The 23,945-nt window shown below is 44.4% G+C and overlaps 3 protein-coding genes across 9 annotated transcripts in view; 1 reads left to right on the top strand and 2 right to left on the bottom strand.

Moving 5' to 3' along the window:
• Positions 1–6,332, bottom strand: part of LOC131362014 (killer cell immunoglobulin-like receptor 3DL1) — a 14,510-nt gene extending 8,178 nt beyond the window's left edge. For 2 of the 4 annotated variants that reach the window (XM_058403726.1, XM_058403729.1), the window contains exon 1: positions 6,128–6,332. In XM_058403726.1, the coding sequence (XP_058259709.1) occupies positions 6,128–6,317 (190 nt within the window). In that variant the 5' untranslated portion in view covers positions 6,318–6,332. Of the gene's footprint in view, positions 1–1,687; positions 1,898–6,127 lie in introns of those variants that run through there. The other 2 variants (XM_058403728.1, XM_058403727.1) reach the window with 2 other exon arrangements.
• On the top strand, positions 5,712–10,575 carry nfil3-5 (nuclear factor, interleukin 3 regulated, member 5). Of its 4 annotated transcripts, none has more exons than XM_058403731.1 (3): positions 5,712–6,108; positions 6,689–6,838; positions 6,989–10,575. In XM_058403731.1, the coding sequence occupies exon 3, from the start codon at positions 7,049–7,051 to the stop codon at positions 8,402–8,404; it is 1,356 nt and encodes a 451-aa protein (XP_058259714.1). In that variant the 5' UTR covers positions 5,712–6,108; positions 6,689–6,838; positions 6,989–7,048; the 3' UTR covers positions 8,405–10,575. The 4 variants fall into 4 exon arrangements, with proteins under 4 accessions (XP_058259714.1, XP_058259713.1, XP_058259715.1 ...); XM_058403730.1 differs by having other exon boundaries at positions 5,713–6,108; positions 6,689–6,759; positions 6,989–10,574; XM_058403732.1 differs by having other exon boundaries at positions 5,713–6,108; positions 6,664–6,759; positions 6,989–10,574.
• Positions 10,576–10,844: 269 nt separating this feature from the next.
• rgl3a (ral guanine nucleotide dissociation stimulator-like 3a) lies at positions 10,845–23,885 on the bottom strand. The gene is made up of 17 exons (XM_058403957.1): positions 23,595–23,885; positions 21,720–22,000; positions 21,188–21,229; positions 20,887–21,056; positions 20,704–20,816; positions 20,337–20,624; positions 20,156–20,259; positions 19,974–20,055; positions 19,121–19,198; positions 18,612–18,698; positions 18,494–18,526; positions 18,202–18,323; positions 16,929–17,021; positions 16,650–16,773; positions 14,954–15,184; positions 14,744–14,858; positions 10,845–11,509 (listed from the first exon to the last, which is right to left on the bottom strand). The coding sequence occupies exons 1-17, from the start codon at positions 23,616–23,618 to the stop codon at positions 11,373–11,375; spliced, it is 2,124 nt and encodes a 707-aa protein (XP_058259940.1). The 5' UTR covers positions 23,619–23,885; the 3' UTR covers positions 10,845–11,372.
• Positions 23,886–23,945: the final 60 nt, after the last annotated feature.

Below are 23,945 nucleotides of genomic sequence, written 5' to 3'. Positions count from 1 at the left end.
CATCATATCTGCATGCTGGCTTCAACACAGACATTTTAAAAGTACCGTGATCTTTGTGAGGCATTTGCTGTAAACAAAAACAAACACTGCACTCAGGACAGAACCACAACAATACACTCTATCCCTCCTTCTCTCTCTCTCACACTCCATCTCTTTCTCTCTCTCTCTCACACTCCATCTCTTTCTCTCTCTCTCACACACTCCATCTCTTTCTCTCTCTCTCTCACACTCCATCTCTTTCTCTCTCTCTCTCACACTCCATCTCTTTCTCTCTCTCTCTCACACTCCATCTCTTTCTCTCTCTCTCACACACTCCATCTCTTTCTCTCTCTCTCTCTCACACTCCATCTCTTTCTCTCTCTCTCACACTCCATCTCTTTCTCTCTCTCTCTCACACTCCATCTCTTTCTCTCTCTCTCTCACACTCCATCTCTTTCTCTCTCTCTCTCACACACTCCATCTCTTTCTCTCTCTCTCTCACACACTCCATCTCTTTCTCTCTCTCTCTCACACACTCCATCTCTTTCTCTCTCTCTCTCACACTCCATCTCTTTCTCTCTCTCTCTCTCACACTCCATCTCTTTCTCTCTCTCTCTCACACTCCATCTCTTTCTCTCTCTCTCACACTCCATCTCTTTCTCTCTCTCTCACACACTCCATCTCTTTCTCTCTCTCTCTCACACTCCATCTCTTTCTCTCTCTCTCACACTCCATCTCTTTCTCTCTCTCTCACACACTCCATCTCTTTCTCTCTCTCTCTCACACTCCATCTCTTTCTCTCTCTCTCACACACTCCATCTCTTTCTCTCTCTCTCTCACACTCCATCTCTTTCTCTCTCTCTCACACACTCCATCTCTTTCTCTCTCTCTCTCTCACACTCCATCTCTTTCTCTCTCTCTCTCACACTCCATCTCTTTCTCTCTCTCTCTCACACACTCCATCTCTTTCTCTCTCTCTCTCACACTCCATCTCTTTCTCTCTCTCTCTCACACTCCATCTCTTTCTCTCTCTCTCTCACACTCCATCTCTTTCTCTCTCTCTCTCACACTCCATCTCTTTCTCTCTCTCTCACACTCCATCTCTTTCTCTCTCTCTCACACACTCCATCTCTTTCTCTCTCTCTCTCTCACACTCCATCTCTTTCTCTCTCTCTCACACACTCCATCTCTTTCTCTCTCTCTCACACTCCATCTCTTTCTCTCTCTCTCTCACACACTCCATCTCTTTCTCTCTCTCTCTCACACTCCATCTCTTTCTCTCTCTCTCTCACACACTCCATCTCTTTCTCTCTCTCTCTCACACTCCATCTCTTTCTCTCTCTCTCTCACACTCCATCTCTTTCTCTCTCTCTCTCTCTCACACTCCATCTCTTTCTCTCTCTCTCTCACACTCCATCTCTTTCTCTCTCTCTCTCACACTCCATCTCTTTCTCTCTCTCTCTCACACCATCTCTTTCTCTCTCTCTCTCACACTCCATCTCTTTCTCTCTCTCTCTCTCTCTCTCTCTCACACTCCATCTCTTTCTCTCTCTCTCTCTCACACACACCATCTCTTTCTCTCTCTCACACACACACCATCTCTTTCTCTCTCTCTCTCTCTCTCACACACACCATCTCTTTCTCTCTCTCACACACACACCATCTCTTTCTCTCTCTCTCTCCCTCCTTCTCTCTCTGTCTCACTCACCGCAGGTTTGGAGAAAGTGAGCAGAAAAGATGAGAATTGATGTGAAGAAAAATCCACACAATGACAATGACATTCTTAGAGACTGGGTACGTGAGACTGCTAGAGTGTTGTGAAGCGTGTGCGTAAGGAGACGGGACTCAGGTGATGTTAAGACCTCCTTCAGTGAACAAACTTCCTGTGGTGAAGAGCTGCAATGTCTTAACCACTTCCTCTAAGAGTATTGTTTCATGTGAACATCCAGCTGATGAAGTTCCTCAGTGAGGAAGAGCTGAAGTGTAAAAACAAAGCTGTTATTCTCTCTGTTCTTCCTCATGACAGAATATTATCTACACTCTCACACTCAGAGTTACACTTCACTGCCAAAACTTTATCACACTGACCACAGTCAGTAATGTAACTGTGTGGAGTGTATCATGTAAAAACACACTCCAGTTTTTGCTTATGAAAATTCACACCCACTTTCTGAGTTCTGATAAAAAATAAAAATACTAGAAGAACAAACGAGGAAGGAAATTAAGAAACGTGTAATGCAAATAAACCACACAGTTATTCACTGAAGAACTGGACAGGAAGCACTGACAGAGACAGGAAATGACCTCAAATATTAACGTGTGTGTGTGTGTGTGTTTTAAATCAGGTGCTTTGTATGCATGTGTTTGTAGTATATAAAAAATTATAAATAAATAAAGATCTAGTGTAAAACTCATTCCTAAACATGACTTTTACTGTCAGGGGCACACTTAAATCAGATTTAAACTAAAACTATAATAATAATCATTTCATTGCCTGTACCACTTATCCAATCTATCATCGGGTCATGGGGAGCCTGTGCCTATCTCAGGCGTCATCGGGCATCAAGGCAGGATACACCCTGGACGGAGTTAAAAATAATAATAATATTATAGAATATTTTATTAGCATCATTAGAGTATATACACTAACCAGGCATAACATTATGACCACCTACCTAATATTTTGATGGTCTTCCTTTTGCTGCCAAAACAGCCCTGACCTGTCGAGGCATGGACTCCACTAGATCCCTGAAGGTGTGCTGTGGGATCTGGCACCAAGATGTTAGCAGCAGATCCTTTAAGTCCTGTAAGTTGTGAGGTGGAGGCTCCATGGATCAGACTTGTTTGTCCAGAACATCCCACAGATGCTGGATTGGACTGAGATCTGGGGAATTTGGAGTTCAGGTCAACACCTCAAACTGGTTGTTGTGGTCATCAAACCATTCCTGAACCATTTCTGCTTTGTGACACGGCGCATTATCCTGCTGAAAGAGACCACAGCCATCAGGGAATACCGTTTCCATGAAAGGGTGTAGATGGTCTGTAACACTGCTTAGGTAGGTGGTACGTGTCAAAGTAACATCCACATGGATACAGGACCCAAGGTTTCCCAGTAGAACACTGACCAAAGCAGGACACTGCCTCCGCCGGCTCGCCTTCTTCCCATAGTGCATCCTGGTGCCATGTGTTCCCCAGGTAAGAGACGCACACGCACCCGACCAACCACGTGATGGAAAACAAAACGTGATTCATCAGACCAGGCCACCTTCTTCCATTGCTCCGTGGTCCAGTTCTGATGCTCACGTGCCCATTGTTGGTGCTTTCGGCGGTGCACAGGGGTCAGCATGGACACCCTGACCAGTCGGCATCTATGCGGCCCCATACGCAACAAGCTGTGTATTCTGACCCCTTTCTATCAGAACCAGCATTAACTTCTTCAGCAGTTTGATCAACAGTAGCTGGTCTGTTGGATCGGATCACATGGGCCAGCCTTCTCTCCCCACGTGTATCAATGAGTCTTGACCGTCCATGACCCTGTCACCGGTTCACCACTGTTCCTTCCTTGGACCACTTTTGATAGATACTGACCACTGCAGACCGGGAACACCCCACAAGAGCTGCAGTTTTGGAGATGCTCTGATCCAGTGGTCTAGCCATCACAATTTGGTCCTTTTGGTCAAACTCACTCAAATCTTTATACTTGTCCATTTTTCCTGCTTCTAACATCAACTTTGAGGACAAAATGTTGACTTGCTGCCTAATATATCCCACCCACTAACAGGTGCCATGATGAGGAGATACTCAGTCTTATTCACTTCACCTCTCGGTGGTCATAATGTTATGCCTGATCGGTGTATTTTATATTAAAGAGCAATGTTGGGTCTAAAAATGTACTTTAAATCAGTTTAATCTGTTAAAACTGCAGATGTTTTGATTAAAATGAAAGGAAGTTAATCATGTCAGAGCTTCTTCTACATTTCATGTGATATAATAACTTATCACTAATAATTAACCACTCATAACTTGTAAATAATTCCTAATAACTAATCACTCACAACTAATGACTCTGATAACAATGACAATGATAAAGCTCGTGTCACATGTAATTCAGCAGGTGATGAGTCGGTGGATTTTATTCCATACTTCTGTGTAGAAATGCAGCGATTTCTCAGACAGCTAGCGGATCTCCTGCACTCACCTTCTGCACCTCACTCCACAATGATCTGGACAGGATTTAGATCTGGACGCTGACTGGACCTTTCCAAAACACTCATCATCCTCTAAAGCTTCTGGATCATCCGTCTAGTCTGAACAGTATGGCATGATCTCCATCTCTTGGAGCTGGTGTTTATTAAGAACTGGTGCTTGTGATGGAATCAGTTCCTTTCATCACCATCATGATGTGAAGATCATGAAGATGTTTCTGCTCTGAAGGCAGATGTTAAGGTTGATCTCACTTCTGCAGCCTCCATGTCCCCATGCAGCTCTCACACTAAAGTGACTGCAGCGCCCCCTTGTGGAGAATCATCATCATCATGATCACAATCGTCATAAACGGATTAAGTCACTTTTATATCACAATTCCACAAACTCGTCTGACTGAGTGCAGGATAAAAGGTCAAACTGTGAAATTACTGAGATCCTGAAGAACTGAAGAAAAATAATGTACAGCTGCAACCACCATGATAGAGAGAGGTGACAACTAACGACAAAAAATAACTACAAATAACAAAATCTGATCATAATAAACACCCTGTGTGTGTGTGTGTGTGTGTGTGTGTAAGGGGGGGGGTGCTAGGCAGACATCATAACCGTTTCCTAGGAAACCATATGACACATGGGGTGAACAGTGGGGGGAGGTCAAGTTCAACCCCCAAAGACTGAGACACACACACACACACACACACACACACACATCCATTTTTTCCCGTTTCCTGACACCTGCAGCGTCTGGGTGCGTGAGTGGGAGGATCACGTCACTATGACATCATTTCCTGCCCTTTATTTCCTAAATACGGTGAGCTTCTCTATTCCTTTATAGTGTTTTACAACACAAGGCATTATGAATATACATGAAATCCTCATTTCCTCAATAATTTACTGACTGATCTACCAAACAGCCAATAGTATTAGAGAAATACCACGATGCCCCGCCCCATTTAAACACACCTGACAATAGCTTAGCTACCTAGCTAATATAGAAAACAGTGAAGTGTGTTTTTAGCTGTGGAGGTTCTCTCAACCTCACCTGTCCCCTTTAACCACTACGACTTTAATCCCGAAGCTGAGACCCCGTGTGTGTGGAGTTCTAGCGTAGGTGTCTGAGGTGAGGTCAAGCTTCAGAGACATCAGAGTCTGAGTGGGAGATACGAGACGGACTTCTCCACGGTCACTTAAAACACTGAATAAAACTTTCTTCTGAAAAGTCACATGACCACAAATTCACACGAACCCGGCCCACTTCTACAAATATTTATAATCAGCTGGAAAACACACTGAAAACTGAGAGCAAGACACGCCCTGGGGGCGGGGCATTTAGACTCTCCAGAGTATTTAATTGGATGAACACAAGAGTAGTGCAGGATGAATCATCGGAACGTTTCCTTTGGCTGGTGATGAAATCTAAAAATAAAATGTAAATATTTCCAAAACTCATTCTGTATTTTCAGAGCCAGGCTGAATGACGTTAGACTCTAACACAGTGATGGTGTGTGTGTGTGTGTGTGTGTGTGAGAGGGAGGAGGAGGAGCTCGCAGCTAAGAACAAAAAAAACGTGACAAGGCGCGCGCAGCTTCTCTTGGCTTGTTATGCAACTACCGTGACCTACTAACACACATCTGTGTGTGTGTGTGTGTGTGAGAGAGAGAGAGAGAGAGAGATAGATAGATAGATAGATAGATATGAGCACGCCGGACAAGGAAGGATTCACGAGACACCATTCAGACCACAGCGCACGCGCACACACACTTAAACGGGATACGCGTTTTGTTTAAGTGTTTAAAGAAAAGAAAGTGTGTGTGTGAGTGAAGGAGAGCGGTAGAGAGAGAGAGAAACAAAAAGAGGGGGATACCGGAGGACAAAAACACACCTCCATGCACTCAACCCGGAGCGCGAGACTACTCCATTCCGGTAAGAGCACGTGCGTTACCTATTCTCTTTCTCCTTTCTTCGTGTGCGTTGAACTCTGCCTCAGTCCTGTGTGTGCGCGCGCATGCATGCGTGTATACTAATACAAATTTAGCACGAACGGTGTCGGTGTGGGAACGACATGACACACACACACACAAGGCTGTGTACTGTAGATCCACTGCAGAATTAATCAACGTTTCCTGAGACATTATTTGTAATTAAAAGCACGTGAGGTGTTGCCGTTGCACTTCCGGTTTGGTTTTAACTTACTGGTGTATAGATTCTGTGTGTGTCCCTGCACTTCCTGACTTCCTGTCCCACTGACCTATTTATGGGTTCGACAGACACACACACACACACACACACACACACACATACATACATACATACATCTGGTGCTGAGTAATGTTCCAGAAGCCATCTCTTGTGTCTGTAATAAAAGTCCATCAAAGTAAATCAAGAGTGTTTCAGTAAATCGGTGTAAATAAAGGCTGCTGCTGTCCAGTCACAGTGTTTATAACTCAGTAATGTACAGAACTGCACTTCTGTCTGTAGCTGAATATCCTCCTTTTACTCACAGAGGACATCTGAGGGTCCAGGAGAACCACAGGGTTCCACCACACAGAGCATCAGAGAACCCAGAGCTGGCAGGTGTGTGTTCATTTCTCATCTTTCATCATGCTTTACAGCTTCACATCGAGACAGATCACCACAAGCAGCTGACCACCAGGTGATGAGGGAGAGATCAGTGCTAGCTCACTGACACAGTGATGATTAACAATAATTAGACTGTGATTGTTGAAGGTTACGTGATGGTGATGGTGTCGATGATGATGGTGATGTCTAACTGATTACTGGTTTGTTTTTGTCTGGTCTCTAGAGCTTCTTCAGGTCATATTCTGTCTTCAATGTCACAAAGAGCAGCTTCCGGAAGAGCACAATGGAAAGTCGGAATCCTGTCCAGACCCCCAACACAGACTCAGATACGATCGCAAAGGTAGAAAGCGAGAATGTGGCGTCACCACAAATCACCAGCAACGCACGCCAAGACCGAGTCTCCAAACCCAAACCCGGCGTGAGCTTCAGACGCAAGCGTGAGTTCATTTCTGAGGAAAATAAAGATGCCTCATACTGGGAAAAACGCCGCAAGAACAACGAAGCAGCCAAGCGCTCACGGGAGAAACGCAGACTCAACGACATGGTGCTGGAGAACCGCGTGATGGCGCTCAACGAGGAGAACCTTCGCTTGAAGACGGAGCTTCTGCAGCTAAAGCTCAGGTTCGGGCTCATCAGCTCCGCATCCTACCTGGAGAAGAGGCAACAAATAGGCAGCGCCGCTGGAAACAAGCGCGTGTCCGAAGAGCCGCGTTTCCCCGTCGTCCTGATGAGCTCGGATTCGTCGGAGGCGGAGCAAATAACTGTGAGCGAAGGTCAAGCGTCGTTACCCAAATATTCTTCCCGAGGATCTCTGTCCGATTTCTCGGACGGTTCGTCTCTGGACTGCATCGATCCGCAGAACGGGGAAACGAAGCGAGAAGGTGAGGACGTTCACGACGGCGTCGCGAGCCCACGTCACGGCCGAGCGCAGAAACACCACAGCGACGTGCGAGAACATCACGGGTCTCATCGGCCTGCTTCCAACCAGAGGAGTGTGATTCTCTACAGCAGCAGCTCGTACGTCACCCGGAACCGAGCGGATCTGAAGCGAACAGGAAGCGATGATCCACCAAGACCCTGCGCTTTAGAGACTCTCTCAGAAGTAGCTCAGCAGCTAGCGAGTGGATCGCTGGACCGACCAAACTACCAACACACCAAAAGTGAAGCGGATGTTCACTACACCATTCAAGACCACCACCTACTGGACAAATCCGAACCCCAGCACCCGAACATCTACCTCGCTGACCCACCAGCGCTAACTGACGTAGGCGATATGAGTGACTGCAATTTCTCCTGTTTCAGTAAGGACGCGTCCTCAAGTGACGGAGATCCTCGAAGCTCAGACAAAGAAGTGTCCACTGATGACGAGTCCCCGTCTTCTTCATCCTCAGAAACCGGTCAGAGCTCACTCTCTGGTCAGATCGGAGTTAAAACAACAGCGTTACCTCACAAGCTGAGGCTGAAACACCGAGCTGTATCTCCAGAGGACTCCACCTCCATCACTTCAGCCTCTTCAGAGCTTCTGCAGTATGGACGAAACCTCGGTCAGATCTCAGACGCTCCTGAACCTTCTCCATGCAGAGGCAGCGTGAGGACAGGGTCAGGACCACGAGGAGGAAGGAATCAGAAACGGGACTGAGATGGTTCCTCTGTTTCAGAGCACAGAGGTCATCTCCGCTGGTCCGCTCATCAGCCTTCTACATTACTAATTTTTTCTAAAAACTCTTTAAAGACTTCTGTCTTCTGGATTGGAGCTGATGGAGATCTGCTTCCTCGTGCTGTAGCCTGGATTCTGTAGAATTTACAAAAAGCAAAGCTAAAGTGCACTAAAGTCTTCAAAACCTTCCTAGCACTTCATCTACTTCAGCACTTCAGGATCACTTGCTCACCTTCACCCACGGCACCCAAGAGCATCTTGGGAAAAAATGTTGTGCAAGGAGACGATCACCAGAATTTCTCCATTCAGGAAGAAATGATTCACACTGAGATGAAGACCTGATTCAGATCAGATCCTGCTCACCATCTATCAACACTAAGAGTCAGATATAACACTAACACATTATTACACACACACGCACAAACACGTGTGCACACAGAATTATTAGCACTTACTCACTTAATATTTTCCAATAATGTTAAATGTGTGTGTGTGTGGTGTATATATGATCACGGCGTACGAGCGTTGTAAACATTTCATTCATCTTCACTCCTCATGATTCTCCTGTTATATTGATCACCACAGACAGACATTTCTGGTCCTCTGTGACAATTCTGGAGCATTCTGCTCTGTAGAACACTGTAATCATCATCATCATATTTTATAAAGAAAAAAAAACACTAAACTCTGCACTCTCGCCCTTTGCTCTGTACCTTAAAGGAGAAGTTCACTTCCAGAACAAAAAGCTACAGAAGAAAAGACAAGATCTTGGAGGACAAGGGTGTGAGGAAATGATCTGCAGATTTTTGTTCTGGAAATGAACTTCTCCTTTAATGCTGGAAATCTGATTGTGGGTCACATCTAATCCACTGACTGCTGGATTTATTTATTTTTGCTCTTGTTTCATTATAAACACACTGTGTATATGGTGTTGGTATTTGACCCGAGAGGTTCTCCTAGAACCCTGCCTCCTGAAACCTAAAACTGTGAATGAGAAGAAGCCGTAGAATCACGTTTACACGCTTTAAAGTAAAAGAAAAAATAAACTGCAGCAGATTTCTTCAGCATCACTTCACCTGAAACACACAGCTTCAGGACAGGATCCACACCTGAGCTTTCCATAACAACAGCGCACACACACACCCCACTGACCATAAACACATTAATAACGTGTGTAATGGCTGACCCTGGAGGAGATGTTTTATTTAATATTTATGGAAGGAGTCTCCAGTGTCAGTGCTCTATAACAGGTGAAGCTGGAACGTCTTTAGGACAGGAGTTTACACTTACTCTAAATCTTTTACACCTGACTGAAATAAACACTGCACTGTTTCCTTTCATTTCTTGGGTGATGAGGCAGAGAGGAGTGATGAGAGACAGATGGACACGAGGACGTCCAGCTCATGTGTCCTGATGCTTCACTACCTCTTTAAACTCACACTGATGTGTTTAAAGTGTATTTTATCCGCTTTATATCCAGCTTAGAGCTGATAAAATACAACACTCTGAATGCTGCATTAGACTAGAGACAGGAGCAACACCAGCACACACACACACACACAGAGAACTGGTCAGCGTGTTGTGTGTGCCCTATGTAAACAAAAACACTCCTCAGTGATGCAGGGTTTTTAATCAGATTTATTGTGACTTTTTAATGTTATGTATTTTTTTTATTGTTCTATATTTCTCACAGGTGATGTGTCGTGGTTCACTGCTCTGTCTTTAAAAGAATTGTAAGAAAATTAAACTGTTGGGTTTAAACGTGTCTAATGTGGTTATACTCCACACACACACACCTCTCAGGTTGCTGACCACAAGGCGCCCCCTGGTGGCTCGGGGACATTTCACACATGCGCATTATAAACACACAAAATCATGAGAAACTGCTCAGATTGTTAGAGCTCATGTTAATCTCACAAACTACTAACTAAAACTACTACAAATTAATTTTAAATAATTTTAACTCGTATGATTTATGTAAGTATATTCATGCAGTGACTGATTTAAGCCAGCAGGTGGCAATAAACTACACGCTCCTCAGTGACATTTGTTCTAAAGCAGTTTACTATGAACACACACACGCCTAAAAAATGAACATCTTGAAATTAGCTCTGTATTATAATTATTATACATGATAAATTATTCAGATATTTGGTACTGATAAGAACAGAATCCTCACAAAAACAAATATTTAAAAACAAAATAAAGAAACCTGATGTCTGCAGTTTGGTAAATTTTGTCTGATGTTCCAGTGAAAAGTGAAATATTAGTGTGTTTAATAAAGCAGGTGTGTGTGTGTGTGTGTGTGTGTGTGTGTGTGTGTGTGTGTGTCAGAGCAGTGTTGAGCTCTTCAGTTGTACCGGTTTCACAATTAAATAAAACAAAGAAAAACTTTAATTTATTAATTTATTTATTTAAAACAATTTTCTACACAGAGGGCTGCATGAAGGCTGAGAGACAGCAGGAGTCATTCAGGATGAACTCAGGAACCTTTAAACTCATTACTGCAGCTTCAGGTGATTTTTGTGCATTAACAGGTAAAATCAGTGTGCTTAACGGACATCAATTAAATAAATAAATAAAATCTTTGTAGTTAAAACACTAAAAATAAAGCTCCATATATTACCTGTGCATTATAATAATAATAATAATAATAATAATTATTATTATTATTAGAAATACACTAAATTATACAAATAAATATCTGTACACATGAAGGTGCCAACACACACACCTGCTGATAATCAGCTCATCATTCATCAAAACTCTTCAGCTTTAAAACATCAAACATTAATCTCACAAAGACAAGCGCCTCATCACCTCCATCGCTCATCACCTCCACCAATAAAACTTGGTGAGTTTAGAATATTAAAAACACATGACAATAGTTTAACGAGTCTCTCTCTCTCACACACACACACACAGTGATGCAGTACTCCAGGTCACATGGTTACTTGTGAGCTCTGCGCAGGACAGCAGGACTCAAGCTCATGTTGTGACTCCTCCAGCGCTGACGCAGAACAAAATTATAACTCTCTGAGGGACACATCGCATAGAACACATTCGCTTTATCTGGAATCAACAGCTCTGAGAGGGTGAGAGAGAGAGAGAGGAGGGCAGAGAGAGGGTGAAAGGGAGAGAGAGGGGAGAGAGAGGGTGAAAGGGAGAGAGAGGGTGAAAGGGAGAGAGAGGGGAGAGAGAGAGAGAGGAGGGCAGAGAGAGGGTGAAAGGGAGAGAGGGGAGAGAGAGGGTGAAAGGGAGAGAGAGGGGAGAGAGAGAGGGGAGAGAGAGAGGGTGAGAGAGAGGTGAGAGAGAGAGGGGAGAGAGAGAGGGGAGAGAGAGAGGGTGAGAGAGAGAGGGTGAAAGGGAGAGAGAGGGGAGAGAGAGGGTGAGAGGAGAGAGAGGGTGAAAGGGAGAGGGGAGAGAGAGAGGGTGAGAGAGAGAGGGTGAAAGGGAGAGGAGAGAGGGAGGGTGAAAGGGAGAGAGAGGGGAGAGGGGAGAGAGACAGGGTGAAAGGGAGAGGGGAGAGAGAGAGGGTGAGAGAGAGAGGGTGAAAGGGAGAGGAGAGAGGGAGGGTGAAAGGGAGAGGAGAGAGGGAGGGTGAAAGGGAGAGGGGTGAGAGACAGGGTGAGAGAGAGGGGAGAGAGGGTGAAAGGGAGAGAGACAGGGTGAGAGAGAGGGTGAAAGGGAGAGAGAGGGGAGAGAGAGGGTGAAAGGGAGAGGGGAGAGAGAGAGGGGAGAGAGAGGGTGAAAGGGAGAGAGAGAGAGAGAGGGTGAAAGGGAGAGAGAGGGAGAGAGAGGGTGAAAGGGAGAGAGAGGGAGAGAGGGTGAAAGGGAGAGAGGGGAGAGAGAGAGGGTGAAAGGGAGAGAGAGGGGAGAGAGGGTGAAAGGGAGAGAGAGGGGAGAGAGAGGGTGAAAGGGAGAGAGAGGGGAGAGAGAGGGTGAAAGGGAGAGAGAGGGGAGAGAGAGGGTGAAAGGGAGAGAGAGGGGAGAGAGAGGGTGAAAGGGAGAGGGGTGAGAGACAGGGTGAGAGAGAGAGGGGAGAGAGGGTGAAAGGGAGAGGAGAGAGAGAGGGTGAAAGGGAGAGAGAGGGGAGAGAGAGGGTGAGAGGAGAGAGAGGGTGAAAGGGAGAGAGAGGGGAGAGAGAGGGTGAAAGGGAGAGAGAGGGGAGAGAGGGTGAAAGGGAGAGAGAGGGGAGAGAGAGGGTGAAAGGGAGAGAGAGGGGAGAGAGGGTGAAAGGGAGAGGAGAGAGAGAGGGTGAAAGGGAGAGAGAGGGGAGAGAGAGGGTGAAAGGGAGAGAGAGGGGAGAGAGGGTGAAAGGGAGAGAGAGGGGAGAGAGAGGGTGAAAGGGAGAGAGAGGGTGAAAGGGAGAGGGGAGAGAGAGAGGGTGAAAGGGAGAGAGAGGGGAGAGAGAGGGTGAAAGGGAGAGGGGAGAGAGACAGGGTGAGAGGAGAGAGAGGGTGAAAGGGAGAGGGGAGAGAGAGGGTGAAAGGGAGAGGGGAGAGAGACAGGGTGAAAGGGAGAGAGAGAACACAAACTGGCTTATTATACTCATTGTGTATATGTGTACCTTTATAATATTTTATACCTTTGTGTGTGTGTGTGTGTGTGTGTACCTTTATCACAGTGTAGGATGTGTGTGTGTGTGTGTGTACCTTTATCACAGTGTAGGATGTGTGTGTGTGTGTGTGTACCTTTATCACAGTGTAGGATGTGTGTGTGTGTGTGTGTGTGTGTGTGTACCTTTATCACAGTGTAGGATGTGTGTGTGTGTACCTTTATCACAGTGTAGGATGTGTGTGTGTGTGTGTGTGTACCTTTATCACAGTGTAGGATGTGTGTGTGTGTGTGTACCTTTATCACAGTGTAGGATGTGTGTGTGTGTGTGTACCTTTATCACAGTGTAGGATGTGTGTGTGTGTGTGTACCTTTATCACAGTGTAGGATGTGTGTGTGTGTGTGTACCTTTATCACAGTGTAGGATGTGTGTGTGTGTGTACCTTTATCACAGTGTAGGATGTGTGTGTGTGTGTACCTTTATCACAGTGTAGGATGTGTGTGTGTGTACCTTTATCACAGTGTAGGATGTGTGTGTGTGTGTACCTTTATCACAGTGTAGGATGTGTGTGTGTGTGTGTACCTTTATCACAGTGTAGGATGTGTGTGTGTGTGTGTACCTTTATCACAGTGTAGGATGTGTGTGTGTGTGTGTGTGTGTGTGTGTACCTTTATCACAGTGTAGGATGTGTGTGTGTGTGTGTACCTTTATCACAGTGTAGGATGTGTGTGTGTGTGTGTACCTTTATCACAGTGTAGGATGTGTGTGTGTGTGTGTACCTTTATCACAGTGTAGGATGTGTGTGTGTGTGTACCTTTATCACAGTGTAGGATGTGTGTGTGTGTGTGTACCTTTATCACAGTGTAGGATGTGTGTGTGTGTGTGTACCTTTATCACAGTGTAGGATGTGTGTGTGTGTGTGTGTGTACCTTTATCACAGTGTAGGATGTGTGTGTGTGTGTACCTTTATCACAGTGTAGGATGTGTGTGTGTGTGTGTACCTTTATCACAGTGTAGGATGTGTGTGTGTGTGTACCTTTATCACAGTGTAGGATGTGTGTGTGTGTGTACCTTTATCACAGTGTAGGATGTGTGTGTGTGTGTGTACCTTTATCACAGTGTAGGATGTGTGTGTGTGTGTGTACCTTTATCACAGTGTAGGATGTGTGTGTGTGTGTGTACCTTTATCACAGTGTAGGATGTGTGTGTGTGTGTGTGTGTGTACCTTTATCACAGTGTAGGATGTGTGTGTGTGTGTACCTTTATCACAGTGTAGGATGTGTGTGTGTGTGTGTACCTTTATCACAGTGTAGGATGTGTGTGTGTGTGTGTGTGTACCTTTATCACAGTGTAGGATGTGTGTGTGTGTGTGTACCTTTATCACAGTGTAGGATGTGTGCGTGTGTGTGTACCTTTATCACAGTGTAGGATGTGTGTGTGTGTGTGTACCTTTATCACAGTGTAGGATGTGTGTGTGTGTGTGTGTGTGTACCTTTATCACAGTGTAGGATGTGTGTGTGTGTGTGTGTGTACCTTTATCACAGTGTAGGATGTGTGTGTGTGTGTGTACCTTTATCACAGTGTAGGATGTGTGTGTGTGTGTGTACCTTTATCACAGTGTAGGATGTGTGTGTGTGTGTGTGTACCTTTATCACAGTGTAGGATGTGTGTGTGTGTGTACCTTTATCACAGTGTAGGATGTGTGTGTGTGTGTGTACCTTTATCACAGTGTAGGATGTGTGTGTGTGTGTGTGTGTGTGTACCTTTATCACAGTCCAGGATCTGTGTGAGTGTGAAGTCGTTACAGCTCATGTTCTCCACGTTGTGTTTCTCCAGAGCTCTCTGTATCACCTGACTTGTCTTATCCTGACTGCTTATCTACACACACACACACACACACACAGTCATTACACACTGAAACGATGGCCTGATGTGTTCCAAAGTTTCATCACTAATCAGTAGTGCTAATGTACCAGGATGCTCTTGTAGATGTTGCTGCTGTGGAGTGCCATACTGACTCGGATGATGCAGCTGTCACTCTGTTTATTATATGCAGCATGGGAGGGGAAGGGGGGTGGTGATGATGATGATGGAGAGCTCAGACTGGAGATGTTAGACTGCGAGGAGGTGGAAGCAGGAGAGGTGCAGTGTGGATCAGGACACAACCCGGCTGAGTCTCCCGATATATTCAGGCATGAGCCAGACTGCAGAGAGCATGCAGCACACACACACACACACACACACACACACACTATGTTTAGTATACAGATGTATATATAATATACAGGGGTTGGACAATGAAACTGAAACACTGGCCAATTTAGTGTTGGAGGTTTCATGGCTAAATTTGACCAGCCTGGTGGCCAATCTTCATTGATTGCACATTCCACCAGTAAGAGCAGAGTGTGAAGGTTTAATTAGCAGAGTAATAGCACAGTTTTGCTTAAAATATTGCAATGCACACAACATTATGGGAGACATATCAGAGTTCAAAAGAGGACAAATTGTTGGTGCACGTCTCGCTGGTGCATCTGTGACTAAGACAGCAAGACTTTGTGATGTATCAAGAGCCACGGTATCCAGGGTAATGTCAGCATACCACCAAGAAGGACGGACCACATCCAACAGGAGTAACTGTGGACGCAAGAGGAAGCTGTCTGAAAGGGATGTCCGGGTGCTAACCCGGATTGTATCCAAAAAACATAAAACCACAGCTGCCCAACTCACTGCAGAATTAAATGTGCACCTCAACTCTCCTGTTTCCACCAAAACTGTCCGTCAGGAGCTCCACAGGGTCAATGTACATGGCCGGGCTGCTATAGCCAAACCTTTGGTCACTCGTGCCAATGCCAAACGTCAGTTTCAATGGTGCCAGCAGCGAAAATCTTGGGCTGTGGACAATGTGAAACATGTATTGTTCTCTGATGAGTCCACCTTCACTGTCTTTCCCACATCCGGGAGAGTTACGGTGTGGAGAAGCCCCAAAGAAGCGTACCACCCAGACTGTTACATGCCCAGAGTGAAGCATGGGGGTGGATCAGTGATGGTTTGGGCTGAAATATCATGGCATTCCCTAGACCCAATACTTGTGCTAGATGGGCGCATCACTGCCAAGGACTACCGAACCATTCTGGAGGACCATGTGCACCCAGTGGTTCAAACATTGTATCCTGAAGGCGGTGCCATGTATCAGGATGATAATGCACCAATACACACAGCAAGACTGGTGACAGAGTGGTTTGATGAACATGAAAGTGAAGTTGAACATCTCCCATGGCCTGCACAGTCACCAGATCTAAATATTATTCAGCCACTTTGGGGTGTTTTGGAGGAGCGAGTCAGGAAACGTTTTCCTCCACCAGCATCACGTAGTGACCTGGCCACTATTCTGCAAGAAGAATGGCTCAAAATCCCTCTGGCCACTGTGCAGGACTTGTATCTGTCATTCCCAAGACGAATTGATGCTGTATTGGCCGCAAAAAGAGGCCCTACACCATACTAATGAATTATTGTGGTCTAAAACCAGGCGTTTCAGTTTCATTGTCCAACCCCTGTATATAGTTCACAGCATGAGGCCACAGACTCCCAGCTGTGTCTCTCTGAAACTTTGTGTAGATCGTGACTGAGTTTGTGTAACAGATCAGACTTGGATCATGTGATCTTTATTACCTGTGATTTGGGGCGGAGCAAAAAGGAGAAGTCGTCTATCTCAGAGCCGCTGGAGCCTGACGAGGAAACACTCATCTGATCCGAGTGCGTTTTCTTCTTTGAGCTGTCACTGCTGTTCAACAACCTGTACACACACACACACACACACGACTCTGTGATGTCATTGTGTAGGCTGAGTATGTGACCGTGTGGATGGATAAATGAGTATATAACGTGTATAGTGTGTGTGTGTGTGTGTGTGTGAGAGAGAGAGAGAGAGAGAGAGAGAGAGAGACATACAAGCCAAGTTTCTTGCAGATGACACGATGGCTCCAGCTTGGTGACCCGGGACACGAATCCACTGGGGGCTCCAGCTGTCTAGAAATTTCATAACTATACACACACACACAGTTGTCCAACAATCTCCATCATACCAAGCTTTTGATAAAGCTTTAAGCTGAGCTAGTGTGTGTGTGTGTGTGTGTGTGTACTAGGGGTGGAATGGTTCACAAAATCCTCAGGTCGGTTTGTATCATGGCTCTGTGGTCACGGTTTTCGGTGACCACAGACCTCAGGAATAGACACATTATTGTGACACTGACCATCAATGAAATCTGTGAGATTCTGGCACAGCAAGAGGGGAGATTATAGCTGAGAACAAAAACACAGTCAAATTTAAAAAGAACAGGCTTTCTTCTCACTGTCAGTTCCTACGTTTATTACAGTGTTAACTTTGTGGTGGCTCTTACAAAAAATGAATCTTTAAATGAAGAAAAATAACTTAAAGTTGTAGATTTTTATAGTGAAATTTAGGCAAAGAGCAACAACATAAAAAGAAACATAAGATCAACCGGCATAACACTTTCCCTTCTTTAAAATAAACTCAAACACTTGAAATGAAAAAAACAAATGCAGTATTTGAGATAAAAAGAAAAGATAAATATTGCTGGATTTTGTATCACTGTGTTATGTAATGGAAATAAATTAAATAATTTAGCTGCCCTTAAATATAAAATACTGCATAAATAAAACTAACACACTGCCCTGTCTCAAAACATCGCTCTACTTTCATGTTCTTTTGCAAGAAGATTAGTATGTCCACGTTTTCTGCTGAGAGACAAGACCTACTTGCAGTGCCAATGTCCCCTGCTGTAAACACCATGCTGAAGTGTTGGTGAGAGGAAATATTACACCACAGCTCCAGTACTTTGATCATATTCTTAAATCCTGCATCCTCTACCACTGTCGTGGTTTTATCCACCACTTTCTTACCGCCGTCATCATATGTAGCACCAAAATTATCCCACATAGTAGACCGAAACGATCCTGTCAGTGCCTCCTCTAAAAATACTGAGCTGCTCGGCATTTCTGCAGTTGACCTGCTGCACTGCATCACTCAACACTCCTAACATTAGCCTCTGTGCCAAATGATAAACACGTTATGCTGCGCATGGCTGGACCCGAACAATACACACGTCTCTCAAACCGTGACAAGTGAATTGAATGGTTTGGATTTTTTTTTCCATGAACCGTTCCACCCCTAGTGTGTACACACGTGTGTGTGTACACTAACCTCTGCTGGTCAGACAGGGGTGAGCAACCTTTGAGCCAGGAGGAGACCCGGGGGTGAGAGGGAAGAGAGTAAAGAGAGCATGACGCCTGCAACTGGCGGATCTGAGACAAAACCTCAAACTCCTGAGAGTGACAGAGAGAGACAAAGAGACAGAGAGACAGGTAGGCAGAAGAAATGATAGAGAATGAAAGAGAGATGATCTGTTAATGAGTTATTCCCATCACTAATTTGACTTATAAAATAAACTGCACCAATCAGTAGGTAACAGCTGTGTGTGTGTGGTTATACTCACTTTTCTTCGTTTCTCAAAGTTGATTAGTCCTCCCTGAATAACACAGATTATTATTATTATTATTATTATTATTATTATTACAGACAGGTAAATCAGGTGTGTGTGTGTGTTTGAGTACCTCTAATGTGTCAGGTAGAGCCGTGTCCAACATGGTCAGGACGGTCAGGTATGTCCCCAGGTATGGGACCTCCCCCCCGCTGTAGTTCTGCACACACACACACACACACACACACACTTCCTACTTTAGACTGGTACTTTCCGAACATCTTAAATGGAACACTGAGAATTAAAATGCCTCTGTAATTCCAATAATAATCATGCACACATTAACCTGACTGTACAGAAAACTCTAGAGCACAGCTTTCAGAGCGTCAGGCTCAGGTTTTTAGATGAACTGTTTCTGTAATTTCACACCGTGTCAATCAGAACATTGTGTGTTCATTTAAAACACATACAAAAGACTAAAGCTTGTGTGAGTGACAGACATCCTCCATTCTGTTTTCTGAAGAGAAGAGGTTTTATTTACAGAGCCTCATCACACTGTCTGCTCAGAGCTATTCCAATGTAATAACACTGTCATGGTTATAAACGTGTAACAGACTATTAATGTTCATATAATAATCTCACCGTGTGTTTGGAGGTGAGGCTGGGTTTAGGAGATCCAAGTGCTGTAGAGGGGTTCTCCTGTGTGTGTTCATTATTGTCCTGAAACACACACACACACACACACGGGATGCTATATAATACATGATGCTATATTGTGATTATTGCAGTTTCAGCATGAAGCTAGAGGAGTTTGAGAACAATATGCTGTGATGCAATAAGCTGATCTGTTCTACCTGCACACACACACACACACACACACACGGGTACACACTACACCTGATACGCCACTTAAACACAGATTACAGAAAGTGTGTGTATGTAAGCTATCTGTTTTTTGTCCTTAAGCACACACTGATAAAAGACTAAATGGAGAACTCCCAGGTTATATCCACGAGTTCTCATGTCACAGCTGTGTGTCAGTTACAGAGAACATGACCTGCACAACTCTCACAACTCTATAGTTCTACCAGTCTGTCTGTCCATTTTGCTGCCTCCCCAGACATCAGTCTGTCTCTTATCTGTCTGTCTGTCTGCACACATTTCTGTCTGTCTGGATTTATAAGAACTTACAGTGTGGTGTAAACGTGTTACTTGAAAAAGCTTGTATATGGAAGTTAATAAACTTAATAAGCACAAATCAATTACTGCCTCTTGTTTCACTAATATTTCTCTGAGCAAACATATCTCTCTCTCTCTCTCCCCCTCCCTCCCCCTCATTCACACACACTGATAAGCTCAGGTGTGTACAGTCTGAATGCACCACTCACTGTTTATTCAGTGAGCTCTCCATTGTACTTATGTAACTGAACACTGTGTGTTCTCAGTCTCTCTCTCTCTCTCTCTCTCTCTCTCACACACACACACACACACACACCTCCAGGATCTCTCTGTTAGCCAGAGCACAGTTTTCATCAGGGAAGCTTTCACACAGCCGATCAAAGGTGGCCAGACTCTCTCTGAAATCATAGATACACACACACCCACATTATATATAAAAAAAACACACATAAAAACTTCAAATTTCCATGAAGTGGCAAGTGTGTGTGTGTAATGTACTTGCTGACTGTAGCCCAGGTCTTTTTGAGGCGATACACAGCATTGGATTGTAGAGCAGACAGGATTGCACGCAGAGACGAGAAGTTCCTCAACCGATGGCATTCCTGCACAAACACACACAAATCAAATCAAATCACATGCACATCCTGTTTCTCTCTCTAACACTCTCTCTCTCACACACCTGAGCCACAAAGATCCACTTCTCAATGATGTGAGCACGGTGGGCGGGGCTTGGGTCATGCCAACAGGGATGTAACCTGGGTGATGGTGGAGAGTTGGGGGCGGAGTCTGGGGTGAAGTTTGGGGTTGTGGGTGTGCAGAGCAGTGAAGTGATAACGCAGTTAGTGACAGAGTTAAACTGGGCGATTGTGGCCCTCACACTGGGTGCTAAGCTTCGGTTCTCCTTCTTATCCCTCTGAGACCAAACACAACCAAGACAGTGGAATGGAACCACACGCATGAACAGTGCCTGCAGAGAACACACAGGTCAGAACCACACCGAGATTAAACACTCACACTAGAAGGAGGGTCAGTTCAGTGACACTTACAGCGTCCAGTCTGGTGAGCTCTTCAGCAATGTCTCGTGCAGAGCAGCTCAGGACACTTCCTGTTTCTTCTCCAGTAACATCTGTGACTTCTGACCTGTTCGCAGCACACCTGTCTGTATTGAGAGAGGAGAGTGTGTTTGTGTGAGTGTGTGTGTGTGTGTGTGTGTGTGTGTGTGGGTATACCTTCCTCCTGAAAGGTGTGTAAGAGTGTGTCAGCATGCTGAGCGAGGCGTCTGAAACATAGGCGATGGCGAAGATGGAGAGAAAGTAGACAGAGTGAGGGATGAAAAGGAGCATCTCTCAGATCCTCAGCAAACTCCTCTAACCACAACTTCACCAATGCTGGGAGAGAACTACAGACAGAGAGAGAGAGAGAGAGAGAGAGAGAGAGAGAGAGAGAGAGAGAGAGAGAGAGAATGTGTTTTATATCCTAACGTGTATAAAAAACTATAATGAAAAAGAGGTGTGTGTGTGTGTCTCTCACCTCCTCACACATACACTGTTGTCCAAGTTGATTTTGTCTTCCCTAGACACACACAGAATGTGAGCTGATCCACAGAATGACGCACATACTTGCTCTCTTTTCTATATACTTGTTTTCATCTCTCATCGAGTCACACTCGTCTACATTTTCACACCTTTACAACTAATTTTAGCACACCCATACACACATTACTTTATCACATAATTACACTATAAACAATAAACCCATAAAAAGCAATAAACTGTATTATTATTTTTATTACAGAGAAGTGCGTAATTACAGTAATAACATTAATGTGCATGTTCTCTCTCACACACACACACACTCAAGTAAGTTTAAATGTAATGTGCTTTTCTAGACTAATGCTGTGAGAGAAAAAAGGAAAGCTTAGCTCAATGCTGTCACAGTGACCGATTGTGTTGCCATAGTAACAAATGTTTTTCAAATCCAAGGGATAAACAGTTTGATATTCTGACATAATATACAACAAAAATAGTAAAATCTTATACTAAAATGTGTGTGGGTGTGGGACCTCTGAAACATCATATCGATGAGTGTGTTGGTGCAGGTGAAGGCTCTGTAGGTGGAGAGGAAGATTCTGCTGTAGTCAGGTTCGTCACACTCGGGCTTGACCAGCTCTTCGACGAGGTGCTCCAATGTGGCCGCCTTCACCCTGCGCACCTTCAGTGTCCGGTACTGCACACAGGCCACATCCACCAGGTCTGATGGAGAGGGACACGCCGATTCTCTATGGAGGCTCACACCGTACACCACACCATCCTCCACCTCCTCACCCCATTCCTGCACTGGATCCTGTTCACACACACACAGTAGCATTACTGCATTCTCTTGTCTCAGGAGAATAAACACACTGTGTTCTTTAACGTTTCCATGGCAGCTACATCTGCGCTCACATCTTAACTCACACAGGTTTCTGTGGCTAACTTTTAGCTTAACGCTGCAGCTCGAGAAGATTGTGTATGTATGGCCAGCAGAAAGAAACTCATCTCCTGATGATTCTGATGAACTGATACACACTCTCTGGTGCACTCACTTTTGCACACAGGGTGATGAAGGACGGAAGAAATGAAAGGAGGAAAAAAAAGGGAATGTAAGAAAGCTGTTCTTTCTCCATGTTTTCCTCCTCTCACTTCAGTAGATTTCTGGCGTTTATTTTGTGGCTCGAGTGTGACACAGTGTTCAACTTCCTCTTATAACTAACTGATAACTTCCTGTGGGTTAATGGTGCTAATGTGATCATCATAGACAGAACCAATCCAGAACCTTGACCGAGAATACAACATTTGTTTGATAACCAGTGCCGAGTGTTAGGTCAGACTGCTGGAGGTGCTGGAAACTACACAATCATTTATAAATAAACACAACAAGATTAATACACAATGATACTGATATTGATGTTATATGTGGAGGTGTAGCATTTAATTCAACATCAAAAACCCGTGGAGAGTGTGTGTGCTGTACAAACCCCTGTGAAGGAGCTGTTGCTATGGAAACGATAAGGTTATCGGAGCGAGTACATTAATATAAACCTGCGCTACAGTCAGAGCTGCTATTAGAGAGAATTAATCAACACCTGATCCACCAATGGGGCATCTCAAAAAGATAAAATAAATATTGTGTTAAATATAATAATTATACAGAGAACACATTCAACTGAAACTGCAAATACCAGCCCTGCTCAGGCATTCAGGAAGAGAAAGAGCTCTCTCTCTCTCTCTCACACACACACACACACACCTACACACACCTGTTGAACAGGTGTAAACGGGATTCCCAAGCACAGAACAAATGACTGTTTATGAAAGCAATAATTAAGTGCTCATGGCTGATCATGTTAATGCCTGTGTTGATGTGTTTATGTTGTATATTACAGTGCAGTTTAAAGTTTTCTGTAAGAATATATTAATAAGACCCTCACACTGATGAACTAAAGTGAACACCTCTCACCTGTCCTGCACCACATAATCACCACAATCACCACAATCATGCACACCTCAAGATTTCACGACCTATCGAGCGCACAGGTGAAGTAAGGGAGGAGTCGTAGAACTGTTCATTACAAAGATCTAAGAGTCGACTCCACTTCTGACTCACTGTGTTAACACCGTTTATAAGCTTGTATTTAAAAGTTTAGTTCAGGTGAACAAAAATACTTATTTAACTTGTTTGTAGCTAAACTGCCTTAAAGATTTCTCTTAGCATTTGTATTGTTTTTATTTTTATTTAATCTTGCTGTAAACTGTACACAAAGCTCCGGAGTTGACTCCTACTGATGAATCAAATTCGAGATCCGAGCGCATTCTGAAGCAGAATAAGCTATAAAACAGTAAAATCAAATGTCTAAAATAAATAAATAAATAAATGAATAAATAAATAAATAAATTACCAGAGTTAGCTGCCATTTCCCCATAGCTTTTTCTATTCAGGTGCTGAAGATTAAAAGGTTGACTCTGGGAACTTCATGACAGAATTCCAGTCAGAACTCTCAGCGGAATAGCTTAAACATTCACCACATAAAATAAAATTAATCCTTGCTGTTTTATTCTCTTTAATTGTATTCTAAAATGCTGGATACTTCCTTTTCAGAGAAGAATATCTGCGAAGGTTATGCTGAGAGAAAAAGCTACTTAATGTAACACAGCCAGATGCGCACGCGCCCGCTCCGACTCGGATTTACCACAGCACTCGGGTTTTTTAGGTGGGCGGGGTTTAGAGAAGGAGCGTGATTGCGTCACGC

Source organism: Hemibagrus wyckioides, linkage group LG11, assembly GCF_019097595.1.
Source record: "Hemibagrus wyckioides isolate EC202008001 linkage group LG11, SWU_Hwy_1.0, whole genome shotgun sequence".
In the NCBI taxonomy this organism is placed as follows: domain Eukaryota; kingdom Metazoa; phylum Chordata; class Actinopteri; order Siluriformes; family Bagridae; genus Hemibagrus; species Hemibagrus wyckioides.
This window is presented reverse-complemented; position numbering and strand designations above follow the sequence as displayed.

Excerpts from the sequence above, each read along its gene's own strand:
- nfil3-5 (XM_058403731.1), top strand. The coding sequence starts at position 7,049 with ATGGAAAGTCGGAATCCTGTCCAGACCCCCAACACAGACTCAGATACG.
- rgl3a (XM_058403957.1), bottom strand. The coding sequence starts at position 23,618 with ATGGGGAAATGGCAGCTAACTCTG. Across the intron at positions 20,817-20,886 it reads ACACACCTTTCAGGAGGAAG|ACAGGTGTGCTGCGAACAGG; the intron begins GTATACCCACAC and ends CTCTCAATACAG. Across the intron at positions 20,625-20,703 it reads AGCTCACCAGACTGGACGCT|GCACTGTTCATGCGTGTGGT; the intron begins GTAAGTGTCACT and ends TGTTCTCTGCAG.